Here is a 21537-nt window from a genome sequence, read left to right as displayed (position 1 = left end):
TTGCAAAATAAACTTCGTAAAGCACTTCGCTGCCATCAAATCTTTATCGGTTACATACTATTGTCTCTCTGACTTCGACAATGCTTTACGAGCATAGACAACCACTCTCTCTTGACCTTTATGAACTTGTAACAAAACAGCTCCCATAGCAAAGTTACTGGCGTCTGTGTCAAGTTTAATAGTCTTATCAAAGTTTTGACGAGTCAAAATGGGTGCACTTGTTAAAGGCTGACATTCCTCGTGATATATGAAACTTTGTTCTTTTCCGTCAGCCGATGGAGTGGCTTTGCTACTTTAGCAAGATCCTTTGTAAATTATCTGCAATAGTTACAGATTCCAAGAGAAGAGCGTAGCTGAGTTACGTTTGCTGGCGCAGACTTATCTCTAATGACGTCTGTTTTATTTTATCAATAGCAACTCCATCTCTAGATGTGATATGACCAACGTACTCAACAGACTTATAAAATAGGGAACACTTGTTTGTTTTCAGTTTAAATCAGGCGCATTACAAAGGCCAAAGAGCATGCCTTTAACTTGATAAAGCCCCTTGCGTGTGGCATAAGCAGTTTGCGGCTTGTCTCTTCCTTCCATCTCAACCTGCCCGTATCCCATGCGCAAGTCTAATGTTGAAAACCAGGATGCACCACTTAGACTGTCTAGCATGTCATCGATTGGAGGTAATGGGTAAGCATATTTCAGTGTGGTATTATTCAAACGCCGGTAATCCACGCTAAACCTCGTTGTCCCCTCTTTCTCCTCTAAATAAAAACCATTTAACAATCCGAGACGCTTTAGTGAGATGCCCTATACTAGTATTTGCTCCTTTAAAAATAGTACAGTCTTTGCATCTGCTGAAAGATTCATAAATATTACTTTGTTAAACACCATTCTGGTTCTACGCACAATTACTCTGAAGTTGATAGCGAAAAGATGCTGGAGTTCCTCATTAAGAATATTTGCTTGGTCTTTAGAGATCAAGTCTCCAAGAGTCATTTGGAATTCCGATGGACACGAATTGCGCTCCTTTATTATCTGATCTGTTTTTATATTCTTATGATGCAAACTTTATTCAAAAGATTTTACATCGAGAGCATACTCGATATTTTATTGCTCACAGATGTTAACGGCAAACTAACAACCCAACTTCATTACATTGTTAACTTTCCATATTTATGTAGCAATATTCCATTATCATCTACAAATGGTGACAATGGAGAAGCTGAAATCATACCGTTTGTCATACACTTGAGTTGTTAGTTTGCCGTTAATATCTACTTTCAATAAAAAATCTAAGTATGAAGCAGAAGTGGACGACTATGTGATGTCTTTATTTCGAGTTCACAGAAATATATCAAATCGACATATGAATGAAAATTATTATTGTTAATAGATGATTGGATGCAATAGTAGAAGTATAGCTGTAGGAAATAAAGGGTGGAGACTTGAACTTGAAATAAGTTGGAATACACGACTGAACCCCTTTATGACGAAGAATGTTGCTTATATTGACGGCATCTATTCCTTTGTTTGTAAATGTGAGCTTAACTCAAGGAACTCGCGACATGATTTAGAAGGAATATCATCCATAATCCATAATCATAAAGTTAAGTCTATATCCAGGTGTTGAAAAATCCAAGTATAGACTAGCTGTAGCTTCTTCAAATAACGTATGTAAAACTCTCAATATCTTGTTACATTCAATGTCACCCTGTCATAGAGTTTGAGAGGCTTTCCCTCAGAAGTCATTACGTCCTGGTGTGGCTCTTCAGTTGTAAGGACCTCACGAGTCTTCTTTATTTCATCAAATGCACATTTTGCTAGAAGCATCACAGTTGCTACAATATCTGGGTATCTTCTACTTTTCCTATCCCGTGAAGATCCGGGTTAGAATAGGTCCTCAGTACCCCTTACCTGTCGAAAGAAGCGACTAAATGGGGCGGTCCTTTAGATGAGAGCTAAAAAAACTGGGCCCCCGTGTCACAGCAGGTGTGGCACGATAAGATCCCTCCCTGCTCAAAGGCCTTAAGCGCCGCGCATAGGCCTAAATTTTGCAGCCCTTTACCAAAAATGGTGAAGTCTTCATACGAGTGAAAAATTCTCGAGCGGGATGTTAAATAATATACATGTACATTTAATCAATCTATACATTCCAGATTCAATCGGTGTATTGAAAGCTATCGAACAGGGCTTTCTGTTAATATTTTCTCCTGACCAAGCGACGTTAGCTGACCCTGCATCTTGCTTTGATCGGCACCTTTCGCAGTCTTTCACTTGATAATTTTTTTTTAAATTGTCTGCTTAGAAAGACATTGTCTACTCATGTGTCCTTTGTAATGACAGTTATATCCCTTTAGTTTACTTGGTAGGTTTCCATGCTTCGTGGGAGCTTCTCTCGTTCTACTTCCCGATGAACTCTTCGGCTGCCTTATATCCGATTTCAGTTCTTTAATCGTACTCTGTAGATCTTTCAATGCCTTTGCGAACACAACAAATGATGGCCTAGGGTTATCTGGTGTTGCACCATGTGCAGCAACTCGTAGATGCAAGGTGAAGATAACGAACAGTGATCAATCTCATAACTCCTACAAGCAATACAAAATAGATAGTTGGGCAAACACGGACCCCTGGACACACCAGAGGTGGGATCAGGTGCCTAGGAGGAGTAAGCATCCCCTGTTGACCGGTCACACCCGCCGTGAGCCCCATATCCTGATCAGGTAAACGGACATTAAGTCCGTTCTCTTCAGATCTGATATAACAAACGCTTATAATTCAACAGTTAATAATAGCATCATTCAAATTTTGTGGTCTAGCTTTTGTTATTCTTAAACGCCAATCTGCATCCAGTAAAGCGTCTACAAACTGTTCCTTTGCCAGTGTTTCCCTCACATCACCCGGTGCTGTCCGATATGTACGGTGTTTTAAGCCACGAATAGACTGCCGAATTCCGACAAAGATTCCTTCGCTTTCTGTCTACACTTCCAAAGTTGCATTCTGTTTGATTTGCAGTGGCGAAGCGATCTTCCAAGGCCTTAATAAGTTCTCTATAATTCCGCCCAAGTTCTCCAAGGAGATTCCCAAACACTCTTCTCAGAGAAACCGCAAGATACAGTCCCTTTTCTCTATCCGATCATCCATTCAAAGCAGCACATGAATCAAAATGCGATTTATAATCTAGCCATGATCCGAGACCGAGACGAACTGTCCCAGTAGTCACTAGTGGACCAGGTTTTTCCTGATCAGTTTTCATCTTTACTTAATTTTCCTCTTCCATTTCTGTTAAAGGGCGAGTATTAAAATGACGATCAAAAGAATGCTTTGTGCGATCCTTGTACAATGCATTGCGAAGACGAATATCACAGGATTCTGGCCAGGGAGGATCCAAGGTTTCTGGAAAAGCAGGTAATAAGGTACGGATTTTCCTTCCCATAACCATCTCTGCTGGGCTCATCCCTGTACCCTCAATGGGTGTTGCTATGGCATCAAAGCAAGGATGTCATCTTGTCACAATATCTTCTTAGCAATGTCACTGCACTTTCTACTGCTCCATTAGATTGCAGTAGAATGGGCTTGAAAATGTTTGTGCAATATGGTACCTCTCTGCGAATGAATGAAATTCAACTAGGGTGAACTGTCCTCTATTATCTGAGACAAGCTCCTTTAGGATGCCCCAACTTCAGAACATATTCTTGAGTCGTCCGATAACTTCTGAACTGGTTAAGTTTGACAGGTATGCAATTTCAAGGAATCTGGAATAATAGTCAGTCACAATGAGGTACTGTTTCCCGTCTAGGTCACATATGTCTGCTGCGATCCATCTGCTGGTAGAGGAGTGATCTTTAGTGGTTCCCTTGGCTGAGAGGTTCTATGTTCCTGGCAAAAGTTACATGAAGCGACTTTGCTCTTAATATAGTTTGCGATTCCTGGCCAACATACTGATGCTTGTGCTCTAGCTCGATACTTGTTCAATCCAGATGTCCTTTATGAATACCTTCAAGAGTTTCTCGTCTAAGATGGACTGGAATAACAATGTGGTTACGAAATAACAATAACCCTTATGAAATGGACAATTCGCTACAAGGTGAAAAGAGGTATTTCAGTTCATTTCTTACTGAGTTCACATGGCTTGGACATCCGAACCTGGTGTAGTTCATAGCTTCCTATAAGATAGGATCACATTCTGATGCCGTACGAATGCAAGGTGAAGATAACGAACAGTGATCAATCTCATAACTCCTACAAGCAATACAAAATAGATAGTTGGGCAAACACGGACCCCTGGACACACCAGAGGTGGGATCAGGTGCCTAGGAGGAGTAAGCATCCCCTGTTGACCGGTCACACCCGCCGTGAGCCCCATATCATGATCAGGTAAACGGAGTTATCCGCAGTCAAATCAGTGTGCCAAGAACGGCTTAACAATCGGTATGAAACACGTCAGACAGCATTTGACCCAATGATAGGTTGTATTGACGAACTAGATAGTTATAACGACCATAGAATTTGCGAAATGCTGACTTCAATCGAGACTGTTGAAATCCCTGTACCATCAACTTGTTTGTCAGTAGCTTACCTTGATTTAAAAACTGACTATACCCAGAACAAGCTCTTGCATATCGAATCAGTTGAGATATATAAACACCATATGCAGGTGATAATGGAATATTGCTACATAAATGTGGGAAGTTGACGATGGAGAAGCTGAAATCATCCCGTTTGTCATACAGTTGAGTTCTCAGTTTGCCGTTAATGTCTACTTTCAATAAAATATCTAAGTATGAAGCAGAAATGGACGACTCTGTGGTGTCCTTTATTTCGAGCTCACAGGGATATATCAAATCGACATATGAATGAAAGCTATCATTTTTAATAGACAAAACGTCATCGATATATCTAAAAGTCGAATTGAAGGTCACAGCGAGAGATTTTTTCTTCTCACGTAGAAGGTTTTGAATAAATTCTGCTTCATATGAATATAAAAACAGGTCAGCTAACAAAGGAGCACAATTCGTGCACATGGGAATTCCAACAAACTGTTGGAAGACCTGATCACCAAAGACCACAAAGATATTGTCAATGAGTAACTCTAGCATATTTTTTATTTCAACTTCAGAGTACTTGTGTGTGGAATCAGAGTGGTGTTTAACAAAGTAATTTTTTGGATGATTGATCACTGGTATATTGGTATGTACATTATTAACTTTCAGAATCAGACCCATGGTACTAGCTGTACAACTTCCTAGCAGGTTACTGTTGCCTCTGATGACATACACAGGAAATGAATGTTTGTCCTTATGGGTAGTTTCAGCATTGAACATTGAAGTATTCCTTCTGGTCCAAAGAGAGGTTCTGCTTTGCCCAGAGGTCCCAGATAATTTAGTTCCCGAAAAGCACTTTTATTGATTACTGAGGTATCAGCCCCTGTGTTTATTTTGAAACTTAAATTTTTTTCAGTTTCAATTTTACGTTCCAGGGTTCATCATCAGCCTTGCAACCGATCACTGCTCCTAGGAAAAGTGGTTCCCCTGCTGCAGGTGAGTGATGCACATCGTCCAGGGCCTGCCGAGTACAACAAACTGCGAAGTGGTTGTTACCATGGCAGCGGCGAGATTGCCTCCCTTTGTCGAAACATTTATCTTTTTTGTGTCGCAAGATGCACATTGGCTATGTGATTGGAACTAGGGGCCTCCGTGGCCGAGTGGTTAGAGCATTGCGCTTATAATCACACGGCCTCTCACCTCTGATCGGCGCGGGTTCGAATCCCGCTGGCGCCGGTAAGTGAGAAAGTTTCCCAGTTTACTTTCGGAAGGTCGGTGTTCTCTTTCCAGTTACATTGTATCTGGGTTCTCTCTTCCACCAACAAAAACTGGGCAACACTATATAACTGAAAAATTGTTGAATGTGGCGAAAAACATCAAAAACAAATATATGTGCTGTGGTTTATATTACGAGAGTGACATGTGTTTCTGGGTGGACCACGACGTCTCCGATTCTGTTGTTGACTGTGATTGTTATGGCTAGTATCATCTGTGCTTTTACGGACTCCTACGTGTTTATGGGATAAGAGCTGATCCTTAATTTGAGAATTTGCCATCTCGCTCTCTCAAAAGCTCATTCAAGCTTCAAATCGGCTGTGAGCTGAAGTTTCTCAGAAAGTTCACGATCAAGAATTCCTAGCACTATTCTGTATCTGATTTGGTCACCCTTAACTTTAAAATCACAATGTTCAGCAATCTCATATAGATTCCTAACGAAAGTTTCAACGTTCTCACCTGCAACGCAGTTGACAAAATTAAAGGTGCATTATAAATTGATCGATTGTATATTGGTCACATCAATCTTTCGAGAGAATTGTTCACTCGATCATATGGAGACGTCACCATTGGTGGTGAAAGAATGTAAAATTTAGGCCTATGCTCGGTGTTTATGGCCTTTGAGCATGGAGGAATCTTTATCGTGCCACATCTGCTGTGACACGGGCTTCCGTTTTGGGGGTTCATCCGAAGGACCGCCCCATTCACCCTAATTGTTCCAACCACTGTCGTGTGGAACGTTTCCTCTCTTGTCATAACACATACCCGAATGATGATAGTGCAGACGGCAATGACAATTACTTGCTCAGATAGGACTGGTTTCCTAGCTGTCGCCATTTCTCCCTCTTATGATAGGCAAGGGGTACTGAGGACCTATTCTAACCCGGACCCAAGTGATATTCGACATGATGTTAATAATTTTAAATTCACAAAGGACTTTGATTGAATGGACCTTATGATGCTATAATTGAATTATAAATCAGGACTATATATATGTAATGCAGTTATTTTTAGGCACAAATATTTCAACGGCAAAGATCTCTCTCTCTCTCTCTCTCTCAAATGATTGTATGCAGTTGCGTACAGTTTGAGTATAGGCAGCTACGCGCCTGTGTACTTAGGTGAAATGAATTGACGAATGATACAAAACCGTCCAGACTTTCCCTTCCTTTGACCTACTTGATTTCAATGTCATCAATAAACCTGAGTCAGCTTAAGGGTTTGATGGGTACTTGTAGTAAATTTTTTTTTAAAATTATGTTTGCATAAGAAGGTACCATTTTGTTTCAATGACCGTGCCACTTACTTAGAGGTACATGTAATGTTCCCATAGAACACGAATCTAATTTGCGTTTAAGTACATGTTCTAAAAGCTCAACCAAGCCTTTTGACGGTTTTTGTTGTTTTCTACTTATAAACTAACAAGAACACGTGACTTATATAACCTCTCGTGTCTGGTTACGTGGTTTTTATATTAATTAGAGCGCGATATTCTAAATTTTGAAACGTGCAAACTTTGCTAGGCTACATGTCGGGATAATTATTTTTTTAATCATGCTTTACATAAAGCATGCTACATTTATACAGTGTAATTTTACGTATATTATATTTTCATGGTATTTATAACATCTAGGTAGAAGGTCAAATTTGTGTACATGTTCCGCCCCAGTGCTGTTTTCGGGTATTTATCGAGCTGCAGTTCTCACCTGTATGAAACAGGTATCTCGTATAAACGAGGAGTGCGTTATTGGCGCAGGTACGGGCGTAAATCTTCCACGGTACCACCAACAAATCTACCACGGTTCCACCAACGAAACTCCGTGTTATTTTTATAACGTGATTCTAGGTTGTCTTGTTCATAGATTTGTGCGGGAATTCAAGAATGTCGTCTGCAAAAGAACCAGGTATTTACTATTACTTGTTTATTTATGCTGTGTTATGACCGATAGTTACCGGGTTCTGTTTCATGACCTTACAAAAAAATCTCTCCAAGTTCTAATCAAATGGCAGTCAATGCTGTAGGGCTCCATTTGTGCTCTTTTTTCTTTTTCTTTTTGAAAATCATCATCGACAAATTAAGAAAGAGTTATAGGAACAATGACAGTCTGCACGTTTGTAATTATAATATATGTATATACAATGTCAGGCACAGTGATTATTAAATGACCTCAAGGGATGTTACCCATATTTCGGACACTTTACCCATGATTTATTTCTTCTTAATATCTCTGGTGTCCTTCGAAACATGAAAAGGTGTGTCTAATGATTAGCTCCATGCTTTGTGCATATTGCAAACCTAGATACAAACTTAATGTTATGCAAGCAACTCTCTCTCTCTGGAACGAACATGCATTACCGAGGCACATGTCGTTTTTGAAACTGGGAAAGGGGAAGCCGAAAGAAAAGTTGGTAGTTGACTTTAAAAAATCTTGACAAGCTAAGAAAAAGGGTGTCCTACCCAATATCTTGGGTGGGTGGGGTGTGATCTTCTACAGCACTGCCTAGCCCCCCACCCACCCCCACCACCAATTCCTTGCTATCAAGATCAATCCCTACACTTTGCCATATACTGCAGTTTTTGTTCATAACTTTCAAGCTTTTTTTTTCCCCGTTCACTAAGTAGCAATATATAAACTACTGTCATAAAACGACACCCAATACATCTCTTATTTTGCATTACAAAATGACATATAATGGTCATTGTCAATATATCGACGATGTAACAAGCACGCAGAATCATGGCCAGGTAGTACCCCCTCCGTATTCTATGTGCTTCGTACGTGCACCACCTTATCGACACAACAGACAAATTATTATGCATTTCGGGGACCAGAATTTCAACTCACTGCGATTATGTACAGTATATTTGAAATACATTTTCGACCGTAATTATATGTCCAAATTGTAAACTACAATTTAGAATAAAACTAGGCATAGTATTATACACGTTAATAATCAATTACCAAAGAAACATGTACATGCTGCCACCTTTCTAAGAAGTATAGTAATAGCATACAACTGCGCGAGTGCAACCAGCTTTTCGTTGTTATTGTGGGTTGTTTTTCTTTGCATGAAACTTCGTCAAAATGTGGTGGGTCTTGCAGTAGTTTTTTTTATTTTGTCTCAAAAACTATAAATTGACATGTATTTGTAATGAACATGATTGTTATCATATACATGTGTAACTTCTGACAGAAAAAATATATACAATTATGTATTTTGTTATATATCATGTATATTGTTACACTATATATATCATGACGCACGCCTTTCCCACAAAACATGCATCAATCAATGCTTGATGAAAACTAAATGTACTTTTAATCATGTTGCCTAGCTGGTTCACTGAAGTAGAGGCGTAGTTTTCCCTCTGGGATTACTCTAGCTATTTCAAATTTAAGGTAAATTGCGGTATCATGTTTCGGAAAATGTACTAAACCAAAAAACAAAAAAAAAGCAATAATTTCTTCCACTCCCGGAGAAATAAATGACAAAATCTTTTGATTTCTTGAATTACTTTATTGGGAGAACTTAATTTTTCCCCCAAACCCCTTAAAATTTGGGTCATTTTATTAATTTCACCTTATTAAAATGATAGAAAATAGTATAAATGACTAAATAGGAGAAATATTTCGAGCCCCATAAAATGTGTAAAATCCAGGAGCTTCCGGGGGTAAAGCCCCCTGGACCCCCCATCAGGGCTGGGCCCACTGCCTCATAAAGTGGCGCCCCCCGTAACCGCAATTCCTGGATCCGCCCCTGGTTGCCCTCTCCATTTTCTTTTAATTATTGTTATTCGGGAAGAAAAAAGGTCGGGGAGGGCTACATTATTGAAACTAAGATTACATCAGACACAAAGAATCACTTTCAAATTTAAAGGAGGGGTGTGTGTGTGTTGTTGCAGTCGAAGACGTTGACTTCACAATTGTCCAACACCCCCTACCCCACTTTTACGTGCCTATGTCATTCATAAGATCTATAATTTTTGGCTAAATAAACTTTAAATTCTATTTTACGTGTGAATGCTCTTTAGGAACTACAACAAATTCCGTTGGTGTCTTGTACATGTAGTCCGTATTAGCTGCAGCTCTCTGAAAAAATATTGGGACATATCAGTGATACATGTAGGCCTATGTATATTTTTTTCAGAGAGCTAGTTATGCAGCCAAGTCCGTTTATACCTACATAAAGCGGCGGTTTGCTCTACCGTGGTGCACTGTTACAATCAAACCACAGGGGCTAAGCCAGTTTTTGGACCCGAACTCTCTATCATATATCTATATTTATAGCATCATAGAATTCGGGACCAAAAAAAAAAACAACAAAAAAACGGGCTTAGCCCCTGTGAATCAAACAGGTCAATGTCGTACATGAACCTTGTGAAAACTAGTAGATAGAATATTCGATCGTTAAAATGAGAATTGTCCTATGAACTCAGTTTGTGGGAAGGAAACCGAGAAACGTGCAGTTCTGGTGTATACAACTAGGTCAATCTGACTAAAGTGCAGACCTATATTATTATTTATATAGGTATATAATACATGTAATATAGGTCTGTACTTTATATAGGTATATAATAATATAGGTCTGTACTTTATATAGGTATATAATAATATAGGTCTGTACTTTATATAGGTATATAATAATATAGGTCTGTACTTTATATAGGTATATAATAATATAGGTCTGTACTTTAGTCAGATTGCAACTAGGTGGACCAGGGGTGTTCCTCTGAAATTCCCTTCTGCAGGATACTCAATTTCAAAGAATTGTCTACTGTTTTCATAGTTACAAATCTGAACCACATTTTAAATCGTATTTGTTTTACAGACAAGAATGAGCTCCCCCCACCTCCCCCGTATGAAGAAGTATGCACAATGCCAGGTCACCAGTCCCTCTCTCCACCACAGCTATATGGCAAGTATTCATCACTATCCAGTCGCGGATCAAGAGGGTTTACCGAAGTCATTTTTACCTAAATCATTCAAAGGGCTGCAAACCCACTTAATTGGCAAAAAAGTTACCAACCACCCACCCTTTGAAAATTTACTGGATTTGCCTCCGATCTGGTTATGTAAATTAGCAGAATCTTTCAAAGCATTTGCAAGGAAAATATCCAAGTTCAAAAACATATGTAACTGAGCTACTCGGCGACCACTATGTAACCATGCATGGTAGGGGCTGGGCAGCCTGAGAAAGTGGAAATCATGGAGTGTGTATGACCACCATCAAAAATGCGATTTTCATTCTGTCCAGTCATCTTAAATCTCGTTGGATGGAAGTTCTTTTATCACTACTTGGGTTCAATTTCCATCACTTCAACCTCGCATTCTTCCTTGTCATTCAAAACTAAAGAAAAAGTGGGGGATTGGAGCTTTACATGTAAAAATAATGAACATTATCAAAAAAAAAAAAGGGGGGGGGGGGCGCCACGGCACACTAATTCCCCCGATTCGAAGTGTACATGTATAAATTCTTTTTCAGATTTGAACTCCTACGCCTCCCCTAGTGACGCTATCATAACTCCCCACACCTACCCACCACCTGCTTCCTTAATGCACGGATCTTGCCAGTCACCGCAATCTTTCACGCACGGCTATGAATCCCAACTCCATGCATACACACCGCACGATATGCAAGTTTTGTCCCGGAACAGTAATCGTCCTGTGGTTCGTTACCTATACCATTCTCTATCTATTTAGCAAAATTAAAATACAATCGCCTTTTCCATTTGGGCAATTATCTAAACATTTTAATTTTTTTAATCATTCATTCAAATAGTTTTCTATTGATACTGAAAACCGAAACATTGGTACTTGCAGGCTATGATGACAGCTCGCGTTCCTATGGACGGACAGAGGAGAAGAATATACATGAAGATTTTTACTATGGTAACAATGATCATTATCATTGTTTTCGTCATTGCAATCACACAGTGGTTCCATTAACCGTCAGCCTTTCAGTCACTGGTTTAATGTTGTACTGTATATAAATGACACAGTGGTTCCATTAACCGTCAGCCTTTCAGTCACTGGTTTAATGTTGTACTGTATATAAATGACACAGTGGTTCCATTAACCGTCAGCCTTTCAGTCACTGGTTTAATGTTGTACTGTATATACAGCGATTAGCTTCATTCATCATGTCTATGTACAACTTCGCAAAAATTCCCAGTGGAGATACTTCTTTGAGGGATTGGGGTATAATACGCACGATTGCATACTTCATGTACATGTAAAATTACCGAGCACAAATACCTTAGTTTGAACTTGATAATGGGAGTCCAGCCAGCAGCTTTAAGAGCAACCTTCAACAGCATTACAATCCACACATGCTTCTCTTCCAAGTCATCTTACCATTCCTGCCAGCTCTCTATATAATCTGTGCACATTACTCAAGAGTTTCTACTAGTATGTGATTTTGATTCAGTACATGAGAAAGGTGGTCCCATTTATCAATCATTATTTTTTGATAACCATATTGATGTAATACTTTTGAATATGTATTAAATTATTTAATGTTCACAATTTTTAATCGTCCTGTACCGATGCAATAAAACTTTGTTAAAATAAAATTATATGTAAAAGTTTGCTTTGTTTTTCAATTGTAGTTCTCTGCATAAAAAGCAGAACCAATCAATATAAACACCAGCACTTACCATGCTCTGCATGATTTTTTATTTTTTCTACAAATCACCATGCACAACACCACACTTTCATTTAAGGTTAACAAAGGAGAAACGATAGAATAAATGTACTAGTATATTCAATTCAAGGAATGGAATAAAATTCCATGCAGCATAGCAATCTACAACCAACAGATCATGCATCAATCGGGTTCTATTTTCTAAATTTCCAGCAGTACAACCAAGAAATAAAATCAAAATTAAAAAAATCAATGTATGCACCCAGGGGTGCATGAGCCGAGTTGCATGGGATGCATTGTAAAGTCAGGAATGATGAGGCATATTTATAATTGTGAAGAACTAATTTTAGTTTTAAACTTTTTGAGTTACTGTCCAGAAACCATATTTGTCTGAAGTTTTCAATCTATTTTCGGTCACTGTGACCTTGACCTTTTTTCTCCAAAATCAAAAGGGGTCTTCCTTACCTGGTACCCAACAATGTATCAAAGTTTCATTTGATTCGGATTTAAACTTTCTGAGTTATCATCCGGAAATCAAATTTTTCTGAAATTTTCATTCTATATTTGGTCACTGTCCGGCCTCAAAAGTCCATAGGGCCCAGAGAGGATATGTATGTATGTATGTATTTGGTCACTGTGACCTTGACCTATTTTCTCCAAAATCAATAGGGGTCTTCCTAACCTGGTACCCAACAATATATCAAAGTTTCATTTGATTAGATTGTAAACTTTTCGAGTTGTCATCTGAAAACCAATTGTTGACGCCCAACCGCCTGCATCACCAAACCAATAGCCGAGTTCAACTTTGTTGCAACTCGGCTAAAAAAAGACAAGGAAAAAAGAAACACATTTAATGCTCAATTGTCAAAAAACTGGCATGCATCACAACAGAAACTTAGTCTATGATAAAATTTCAAGTAAGCATTTTATATAACACAGCACTAGAAACTCTCTACATGTCATATTGATCAAAGCATTTGTATCCCATTGATTGCTGCTGGATACTGCAGTTTACTATGTGTATAATGTGAAAACTCCTTAACTCATTCACCAACTGTCGACCTGTATTCCGAACAAACAATATCGTCCAACACCACACACAAAATTATAACTAAAAATCTGGGATGATCACTTTTTGCTGCCTTGCTCATGTACCACCCAAGTTCGTTGTTTTCTTACAAGGAACATAGAACACATAAACTCTCCCGGATTGAGACCACATCCATGGATTTCACCAAATGCCTTCCACCATCAGTGAACATCAATTATCAGTGAACATCTATCTGAAATACTTTGAAGTCCACAGTCTGCCTCATCACACCAGTCAAAATGAACTCAGCATTGTAGATTGCTGAAAAGACAAGAAAACTTTTGTACATTTCACTGACTAATAATTCACACAGTTCAACAGATCTGATTACTGTGATTGGTTATCATAATGAACTCATTAACAAGTATGTTGTAAATTAACAGCAATTCACCATATTTTGACTTTATAATAAATACTTTGGTTTCATTATTCATTAACTATGGTGTCTGGATAGGGCCATGGGCAAAAACGTAATAGCGTTTCTTAAAATACGTTAACACACAACACGCTGTCACACTTTTGCGCTAATGCACAACACACCGTTGCGCTGTCAAGCTAACACACTGTCGCGATATCACGCCAACACACAGTCACGCTAATACACAACACGCCCTCGTGTTAATACACAACACGCTGTCAAGCTAACACACTGTCGCAATATCACGCCAACACACAACACGCCGTCACGCTAATACACAACACGCCATCGTGCTAATACACAACACGCCCTCGCGCTTTCAAGCTAACATGTTGTCAAGCTATTGCACCAATACACAATTGACTGCAAATTTGTGACGGCGTGTTGTGTATTAGCATGATACCACGACGGCGTGTTGTGTGATAGCGTGTTGTGTGATAGCACGACGGTGTGTTGTGTATTAGCGTGATGTGTGATACCACAATGGCGTGTTGTATATTATCGTGATACCACGACGTCGTGTTGTGTATTAGCGTGATAGCATGTTGTGTGATACCATGATGGTGTGTTGGGTGTTAGCATGTTTTAAGAAATGCACTATTGCGCTTTTGCACATGGCCCTATCCGGACACCATAATTAACACAGCTTTTTATTTTGTGTTTTAGCCAGACCACAGCATCAAATGATCAATGAAAAATGAAAAATAAAGAAAAATGAAGGGTAGTCATGTACTAAAGAAATTGTATTTGTTTGCAAAACCACCAAGCGTAGAATGATATTAAAGGTGGTGAAACTGTCCCAGACATTAAAAACCCCTCATAAATGCTATTTACAAGTCAAAACACCCAGTGATTTAGTTTCTTACATGCTATTCCTACATGTACAGTATCATGATCTATACACCTACTTATATGTATGCTCTCTTCTAATATAAACAAAAGGCCCACAGGCCTTATTGGTCACTCGAGTATTAGTTAAAAATATCACTAGTGCCTGGGGCTATGAAATCTTGCTCTGCATATCTAAGGTAAATTCTAATATTAAGCAACAGTATAAAACAAGATGTGTTCTTAAAACTTAATGCCATCGAAAGTGCCTACACTGGTGAAAGGCTTTAGATAACAGTAACATAATAAATTTGGACCTGTCCTGGAGTAAAAACTCTTAAGATTGCAAAATTCATAATTTTGGAACATCCTTTTCTGCTTTTCCTAAATATGCAGTAAGTTTTTATACCATGACAGCAAAGATAAAGAAGTCTTTCAAATGATAAGACAATAATCACCATAATGATTTTGGCTCCACCCTGAAACCAAAACCCGAACCCCTAGGACCACGAAATTTACAATTTTGGTACAGATCGACCTCTACCTTCTAAATGTCTATTTAGTTTCAAATTAAAATAAATAATATTAAAGAAGATATTATTTAAATGTTTTACACATTTATACAATATAATACTATGTTTTGGCCCTACCCTGGGGTCAGAACCTCTACCCCAGGGATCATAAAATTTACAATTCTTGTAGAGGCCCTCTTACTCTACATCACTATGCATTTAATGTGCAATTGTAGAGAAGATTTTTGAAAATTCATAAATTTTTGGCAGTTTCTGCTCTGCTCCTAAGGCCCCAGGGGTGCAGGAGTCCTGAAATTTACAATTTATGTCCCTCTTGTCCAAAAGATGCTTCATGCCACATTTGAAAGGAATACGGAACTTTCAGGATGTGCCGGAACGACCGATTATATTTCATGTTTATACACCACAGTCATGTGATAATAAACAACTGTAGGGCAAAGCTGACATCGATACATATGGTGTTTCCCTAGTAGATGGTTTGAAAAGAGCTATGCAGTCCTACGATGACGATCCAAGTCATTATTGGTGTTTAGTACCTGGGTGTAAATTAGATGGAAGGGAAAAGACGCAATTAGAGGCATATCATTAAATGCAAGTCGTAAAAATTTACCGATATCCTCAAAATATTCCCTGGATTTATTTCCCTCACCAATTCACATAATTTAATCAAATGCATTTTCCTATAAAATGGTTGTAGTGATTCCTTTCTTTCAAAGATAGCATTTAGATGCAGGAATTTGGTAACAATTGAAGTATTCCAAGCTTGTTTACTTAGTTGTTATTGTAATTCGGAAGTGACATGCCCTACAAATTAAGTTCAACGCGCGATAAAAGTCAGAGTGGATCCATATCTCGAAAGTCCCGTATTGGACTGGTACTTATCATGAAAAAGTTAAAAATGTTCTATTCTTCAAACATTCAATAAGTGACCATTTTGGCCCCACTATACCAAAATCCCTAACCATGGGATCATCAAATATACAATCTTATGAAAGGACTACCTGTTCTTTCTAAATATCCATTTAGTTTCAATTTAGTATCAATAGCACTAAAGAATAGTTATTGAAGTGTTTTACACATTAACCCTATATACAAAGTTTGGTCCCGCCCTGGGGGTCAAAACATCTAACCCCACGAAATTTACAATTTTGATAGAGGCCTTCCTGCTTTACATCACTATGTAATTAATGTTTCTTACACATGAGTCATTGTAGAGAAGATTGTTGAAAATAGGTCAAATTTTAAAGTTGTTGCATCATCCCCAATGGTGTAGGAGTCCTGAAATTTACAATTTGCCCCCCCCCCCCCCCCCCCCCCCCCCCCCCCCCCGGTCCCAAATATGCTTCATACCAAATTTGAAAAGAATTGGAATGGTAGTTACCAAAAAGAAGTAAAAAATGTTCAATTGTTAATGCATGACAAACAATGCACTGCACATGAACATTCACAAGCATTCTGTAAATAAGCAATACATGCCCCCCACTGATCCCAAGTCTCGTGTTATCTTTGAATTAACTTGCATAGTATGTCAAGTTTTTGCAGAAAAACAAAATGAATAGGATAATTATCATGTTATACTTGGGTTCCTATATATCTTGCATATCTTTACGTAATGTTTGATTGCTAGTACTCGGTAAGTATTTGAGATATCGTCCGGAAAGCAGTGTTGCATACAGATAGCACCATATTAGCTTGTAAACTCACCAATATCTTTAGCTATCAGGTCTTTATACAACATGACATCATTTTCACAGGTGATCATCACTGTCTTCATGTTTCCCTGTAAAGTAATCTTTTACAATAAACTGTGTTTTTGAAATTCCTGCAACCATTTCTTACAATTCTAGTATCTCTTTAAGGAATCAAACCTTTCAAAAACAATATATATTGTTGAGATATGACCATCTCAAACAATCCCTCTTTCTGTGAAATAGTCTATAAAATATGTTTTTAAAGAAGCATGACTGGTTTTCTCAGCTTGGTAGAAAGAAATACAATTTTGACCACACAGGCATAGAATTCAAGAGCACTATTGTGGGAACTGTGCTTAAGCCATAAGGAGAGAAAATGTCATCTGAAGATGTACAGTGTACACGGACCTTAATTAACTTTACTAAAATCTAAATGAAACAAATGATATCATTAAATTTCAAACAATGTTTATCAATTTTCATTCTACTTTCATACAAATTGCATATCTGATGAGTGTTGTTTTTAATTCATTGGAAAGCCTTGTGTCATTCATATATAAATGTATGTTCAATGTAAAGTAAATTCACGTTCTAGCGAATCGTTACAAATGAGACCTATTAATCTTATTTCAAGGAAGTAAGAAGCAACATACAGATTATCAAACACCACAAATAGGAAGTTTCTAGTATATCGGTCCCCAATAGCACGCGACTGTACATGAGCAGTTATGCCCCTTGCCATTGCTAAGTGGACTATAAACACACTGCTATTTGCATTTTCGCCTCGGATGCTGAGACGTGAAACTCATCAATGTTTCGTGAAATAAAATTTATTAGAAAGCCCTGCGGCGATTGAGCGTAATTAAGCGGGAACTTGGGGACGGCCGCCCCCGATAAGTGAAGGTGATCATGCGAGTCTATTATATAGATTTTTAAGAAATTAAGCAAGGATGTTGGGGGCACCCCCCCCCCCCCCATTTCAAAAGTATCTGTGGGCTAAAATGTCAATTAAAACGTTTTTCCCCAATGTTGCACTTACTAGAATATTTTTTGCAAAATAGGAAGAATCAATATCCTTTCTCAATCTCAGAAGATATACAGTTTGCATTCATCAACATCAGTGACGATAATATTAGGGCTGGGACGATTCAGGGTTAGCTAGATTCGGTTCAGTCTCGATTCAGAACAGCACGGTTCGGTTATTTTCGACTCGGTTCATGTTAAGTCCAATTTATCTAACGACAGCACAAAAATTAAACAATTTTAATGAGTGGCATATTTGATTTGATTTTATTCAAGTTATATAACTATATGTCGTCATTTGTAAACATCATATCTATTTGTAATGCCATTTTGTAACTTTGATAGAAAAAAGAAAACACTGACAGTCTATTAAAATTTGTTATATTAATGTACTGCATAAGTTTTGGATTATTAAACAAATCTATAGTGAATCTAAAATGTATATGATATTGTTTTCATTGATATGCAAAAATTCAACAATTCTATCAATTAAGAGTCTTTGAAAATCTTTCTTTTATTGATTTACTTCTCTCATATTAACTGTCAAATCTGTGTCATTACCTACGATGTTGATTTCACTCCACCACTTACAGAAATGCTATATGTCATGTAAAGATAAACTGCAATGATCTTGCGGACCATCTTCTGTTGGTATTTGAGTGGTGATAATGCTAACTCTCGACACAGTAGTGATTTAAATCTCCGTTGCATAAAAAACCACATGTTCTGCACATCACTCAGACTCCATATTTGTTGTTTTGATATAAGTAAAATCTAAACCGAACCAAACCGAAATCCAGAATTTGTAATCGGTGCATTGAATCGAATGGTATGAATCGCGGTGCACTGAAATTTTCGGTGCACCGCACAGCCCTAGATAATATTCAGGAGAATTACGTAAGATACACACGTCACAATATTCCTAAACAACGGATTCTACCGATTTTGGAACATAAAATATACGTCTTTTTGCATTCTGTTTTCAAATTGAATTTTAAAAAATGTTTAAAAACCAATTTTTTAATCTTCATTTTACACAAGGAATTCAAGTTTGGACTTAATTTTGCGATTTTTTGCCATTTTAACGACTTTACTAATGTGATCGCGTGACAGGTATACTAAATCGCCTTCGGCGACACTTATTTTAGCGCCATATTTTGGGGACCAGTATACTAGAAGTGTTCCCTACAAATTATTCATGCATAATTGAATTGAGACTTGTGTACTCTACAGTACCCGCAATGTTATTCTTGACATTCCTATCGTGCGTGTATCCTATCATATCATGTGTGTATCCTATCGTATCGTGTTTTGTGTTTATCAGGTTTTCCGTAGTGTTTTGCGTTTATCAGGTCTATCGTGTATCGTGTTTTGCGTGTATCAGGTTTTCCGTTTATCATGAAAATAGTTTATCGTGTAGCTTCGGAAACTATCGAAATTGTATATCAAATCTTACGAAAAAGTACGATACTTTTCGAAAGCTTTATTCGTTTTGTTAAAGAAGCTATGTTTAGGAATCGAGAAAAGACAGTATATTTGAAGGAGAACATAAAGCTGTCGATTTTAAGGCTGAAGAAGAGCTATTTGTCTGTCCAGAAAGGGTGAAAATTTATCACAATTTCATTCTAAGTAACATGAAAAGTAGGCGTTGGTTTGCCGAGCAAACAGGGGACAGTAAATCTGAATGTTCACTCATGTACAGTTCATAAACATTTGCTTGTCTAGAAACAATTATTTTTTTCATTAACACTTACAGAGAAATAGGAAGTTCCGATTTGAAAGGAAAAATCGGTAAATTACGTTGTTTATTACATATATTTTAATAAAGGCTCGTTTTCTTCAGATTTTTTTTCCCCACCTGTGTTCTATTTATATACCCACCATTGAACTTGTGCGCGTCTGTGTATCACCCGTGTTTTGACTGCAAACATTCTCAGGGACATTGTATTTGACACATTTAGAAGATTAAGTTTTAAAACGGTGCAAGGGTGTTGCATCTCCCAGAAGTCTGTCCAACTGGGCACGACTCGGCTGTCATCGTTGTTGTTTTTTTTACTTGTACACTTGTACATGTACCAATAGTTGTACCGGTAGATACTGGAAATTAATACTGGGTTTGATGATTATTTGTATTTTTTTTTTTTTTTTACATATCTAAACACATTTTTTTAAGCATTTCAAAATTGTGAATTTAAAAAAGCCGTGTTTTATTTATTTTTTTTCCCCATAGTTTATTTTTGTTATTAAGATATCAATTCAAATACATCTGTTCCAATTACTTATGGATATCAATCATCACTCATCGTGTAGAAATATCTAACGTATGAAGATTTGGTGTAATGCAGTGGATCTTTTTTAAAGCGGTCATGATGAAAATAACTGTCATTGTTGAATGACCGGTGAACTTACAGCTTGATGCAAAATAAACCCCTCCTCGCTACACACAAAATATTCCTTGGCTTATTTCACATTCAAGATAATAGACATTAGAATTAGAGAGCTACTGAAGCATGATATCACTACATTATATTACATTGAATGAATTCACTGTATAATTTATATATTAAACATTAGGTGACAATTATAATTTTAGAATCATTGGCTGGGAAAATTCAAATAGATATCAAATAATGAATTAAATACCGCATACAATTTAGTTTTCTGATTTTAGCTGTGATGGCGTAAAATTTTTTTTTTTAAAGTACGACCGTGTATTAAAGAAATTATACGTTTTAGGTGTATAATGAATATTGAAATCCTTCAGTATTATTACCAACATAATGTAATTATGTTGTCGGTATTAAAATTTTGTTCTGTCTAAATTGATTCTAAATTTACAACATTTCTATCAGGTTTTCCGTTTATCGTGAAGATCTTTTATCGTGTTTTGCGTTTATCAGGTCTATCGTGAAGATCGTTTATCAGGTTTTGCGTTTATCAGGTTTATCGTGTATCCTATCGCATCGTGCGTGTATCCTATTGTATCGTGCGTGTATCCTATCCCATCGTGCGTGTATCGTGTTCTATCGTTTATCATGTCAAGAACACTGTTGCGGGTACTGTAAGTGGAGTATTGCTTCACCCCTACATTTCATAATACATGTTTGAATATGACATCACAATTGTCCCGAACTCTGTACAGAAAGGCAGTATATGTGTGTGAGGTCTTAATTTAGCTATTACAAATTTTCAGTAATAGCAATCAGAATTTTTCCTATAATATTCTTTTTCACCAGTTTTATTGCTTTCATTTACATAAAACTATACAAAAAATTTACGTTTTCATCTTTATGCTCTGTGAATGTCAGCAAGTTTGGTCGCTGTTTCAACACCTTTCCTCCAGCTGCCTCTACGATTTTTTTCAGATCTGACAATGGTGGCGAAACACTCGGAGATATGTAAAAGGACATTCCCTGCAGAAGATGAAAGTTCAGTTTCTACATGACCCTTAGATTATACACATACTGTAGTTTGACATTGGTAAGAAGTACATTTG

At 37.5% G+C, this 21537-nt stretch overlaps 2 protein-coding genes across 3 annotated transcripts in view; one reads left to right on the top strand and one right to left on the bottom strand.

Annotated features, from left to right (window-relative positions):
• The first annotated feature begins 7356 nt into the window (after positions 1-7356).
• LOC125645497 (uncharacterized) lies at positions 7357-12402 on the top strand. The gene is made up of 4 exons (XM_048871051.2): positions 7357-7717; positions 10644-10730; positions 11298-11482; positions 11636-12402. Exons 1-4 carry the CDS (start codon positions 7696-7698, stop codon positions 11759-11761), a joined length of 420 nt encoding a protein of 139 aa, XP_048727008.1. The 5' UTR covers positions 7357-7695; the 3' UTR covers positions 11762-12402.
• An 894-nt stretch (positions 12403-13296) lies between these two features.
• Positions 13297-21537, bottom strand: part of LOC125679725 (PAX-interacting protein 1-like) — a 43810-nt gene continuing 35569 nt past the window's right edge. For both annotated transcript variants that reach the window (XM_048919168.2, XM_048871050.2), the window contains exons 19-21: positions 21320-21454; positions 17032-17107; positions 13297-13809 (exon numbers count right to left, since the gene is read on the bottom strand). In XM_048919168.2, coding sequence (XP_048775125.2) covers positions 13727-13809; positions 17032-17107; positions 21320-21454 — 294 coding nt within the window. In that variant the 3' untranslated portion in view covers positions 13297-13726. The remainder of the gene's footprint in view (positions 13810-17031; positions 17108-21319; positions 21455-21537) is intronic.

The sequence above is a fragment of the Ostrea edulis genome, chromosome 6 (assembly GCF_947568905.1).
Source record: "Ostrea edulis chromosome 6, xbOstEdul1.1, whole genome shotgun sequence".
Classification (NCBI taxonomy): domain Eukaryota; kingdom Metazoa; phylum Mollusca; class Bivalvia; order Ostreida; family Ostreidae; genus Ostrea; species Ostrea edulis.
The sequence above is the reverse complement of the archived record's forward strand: the minus strand, read 5'-3'. Positions and strand labels throughout refer to the sequence as shown.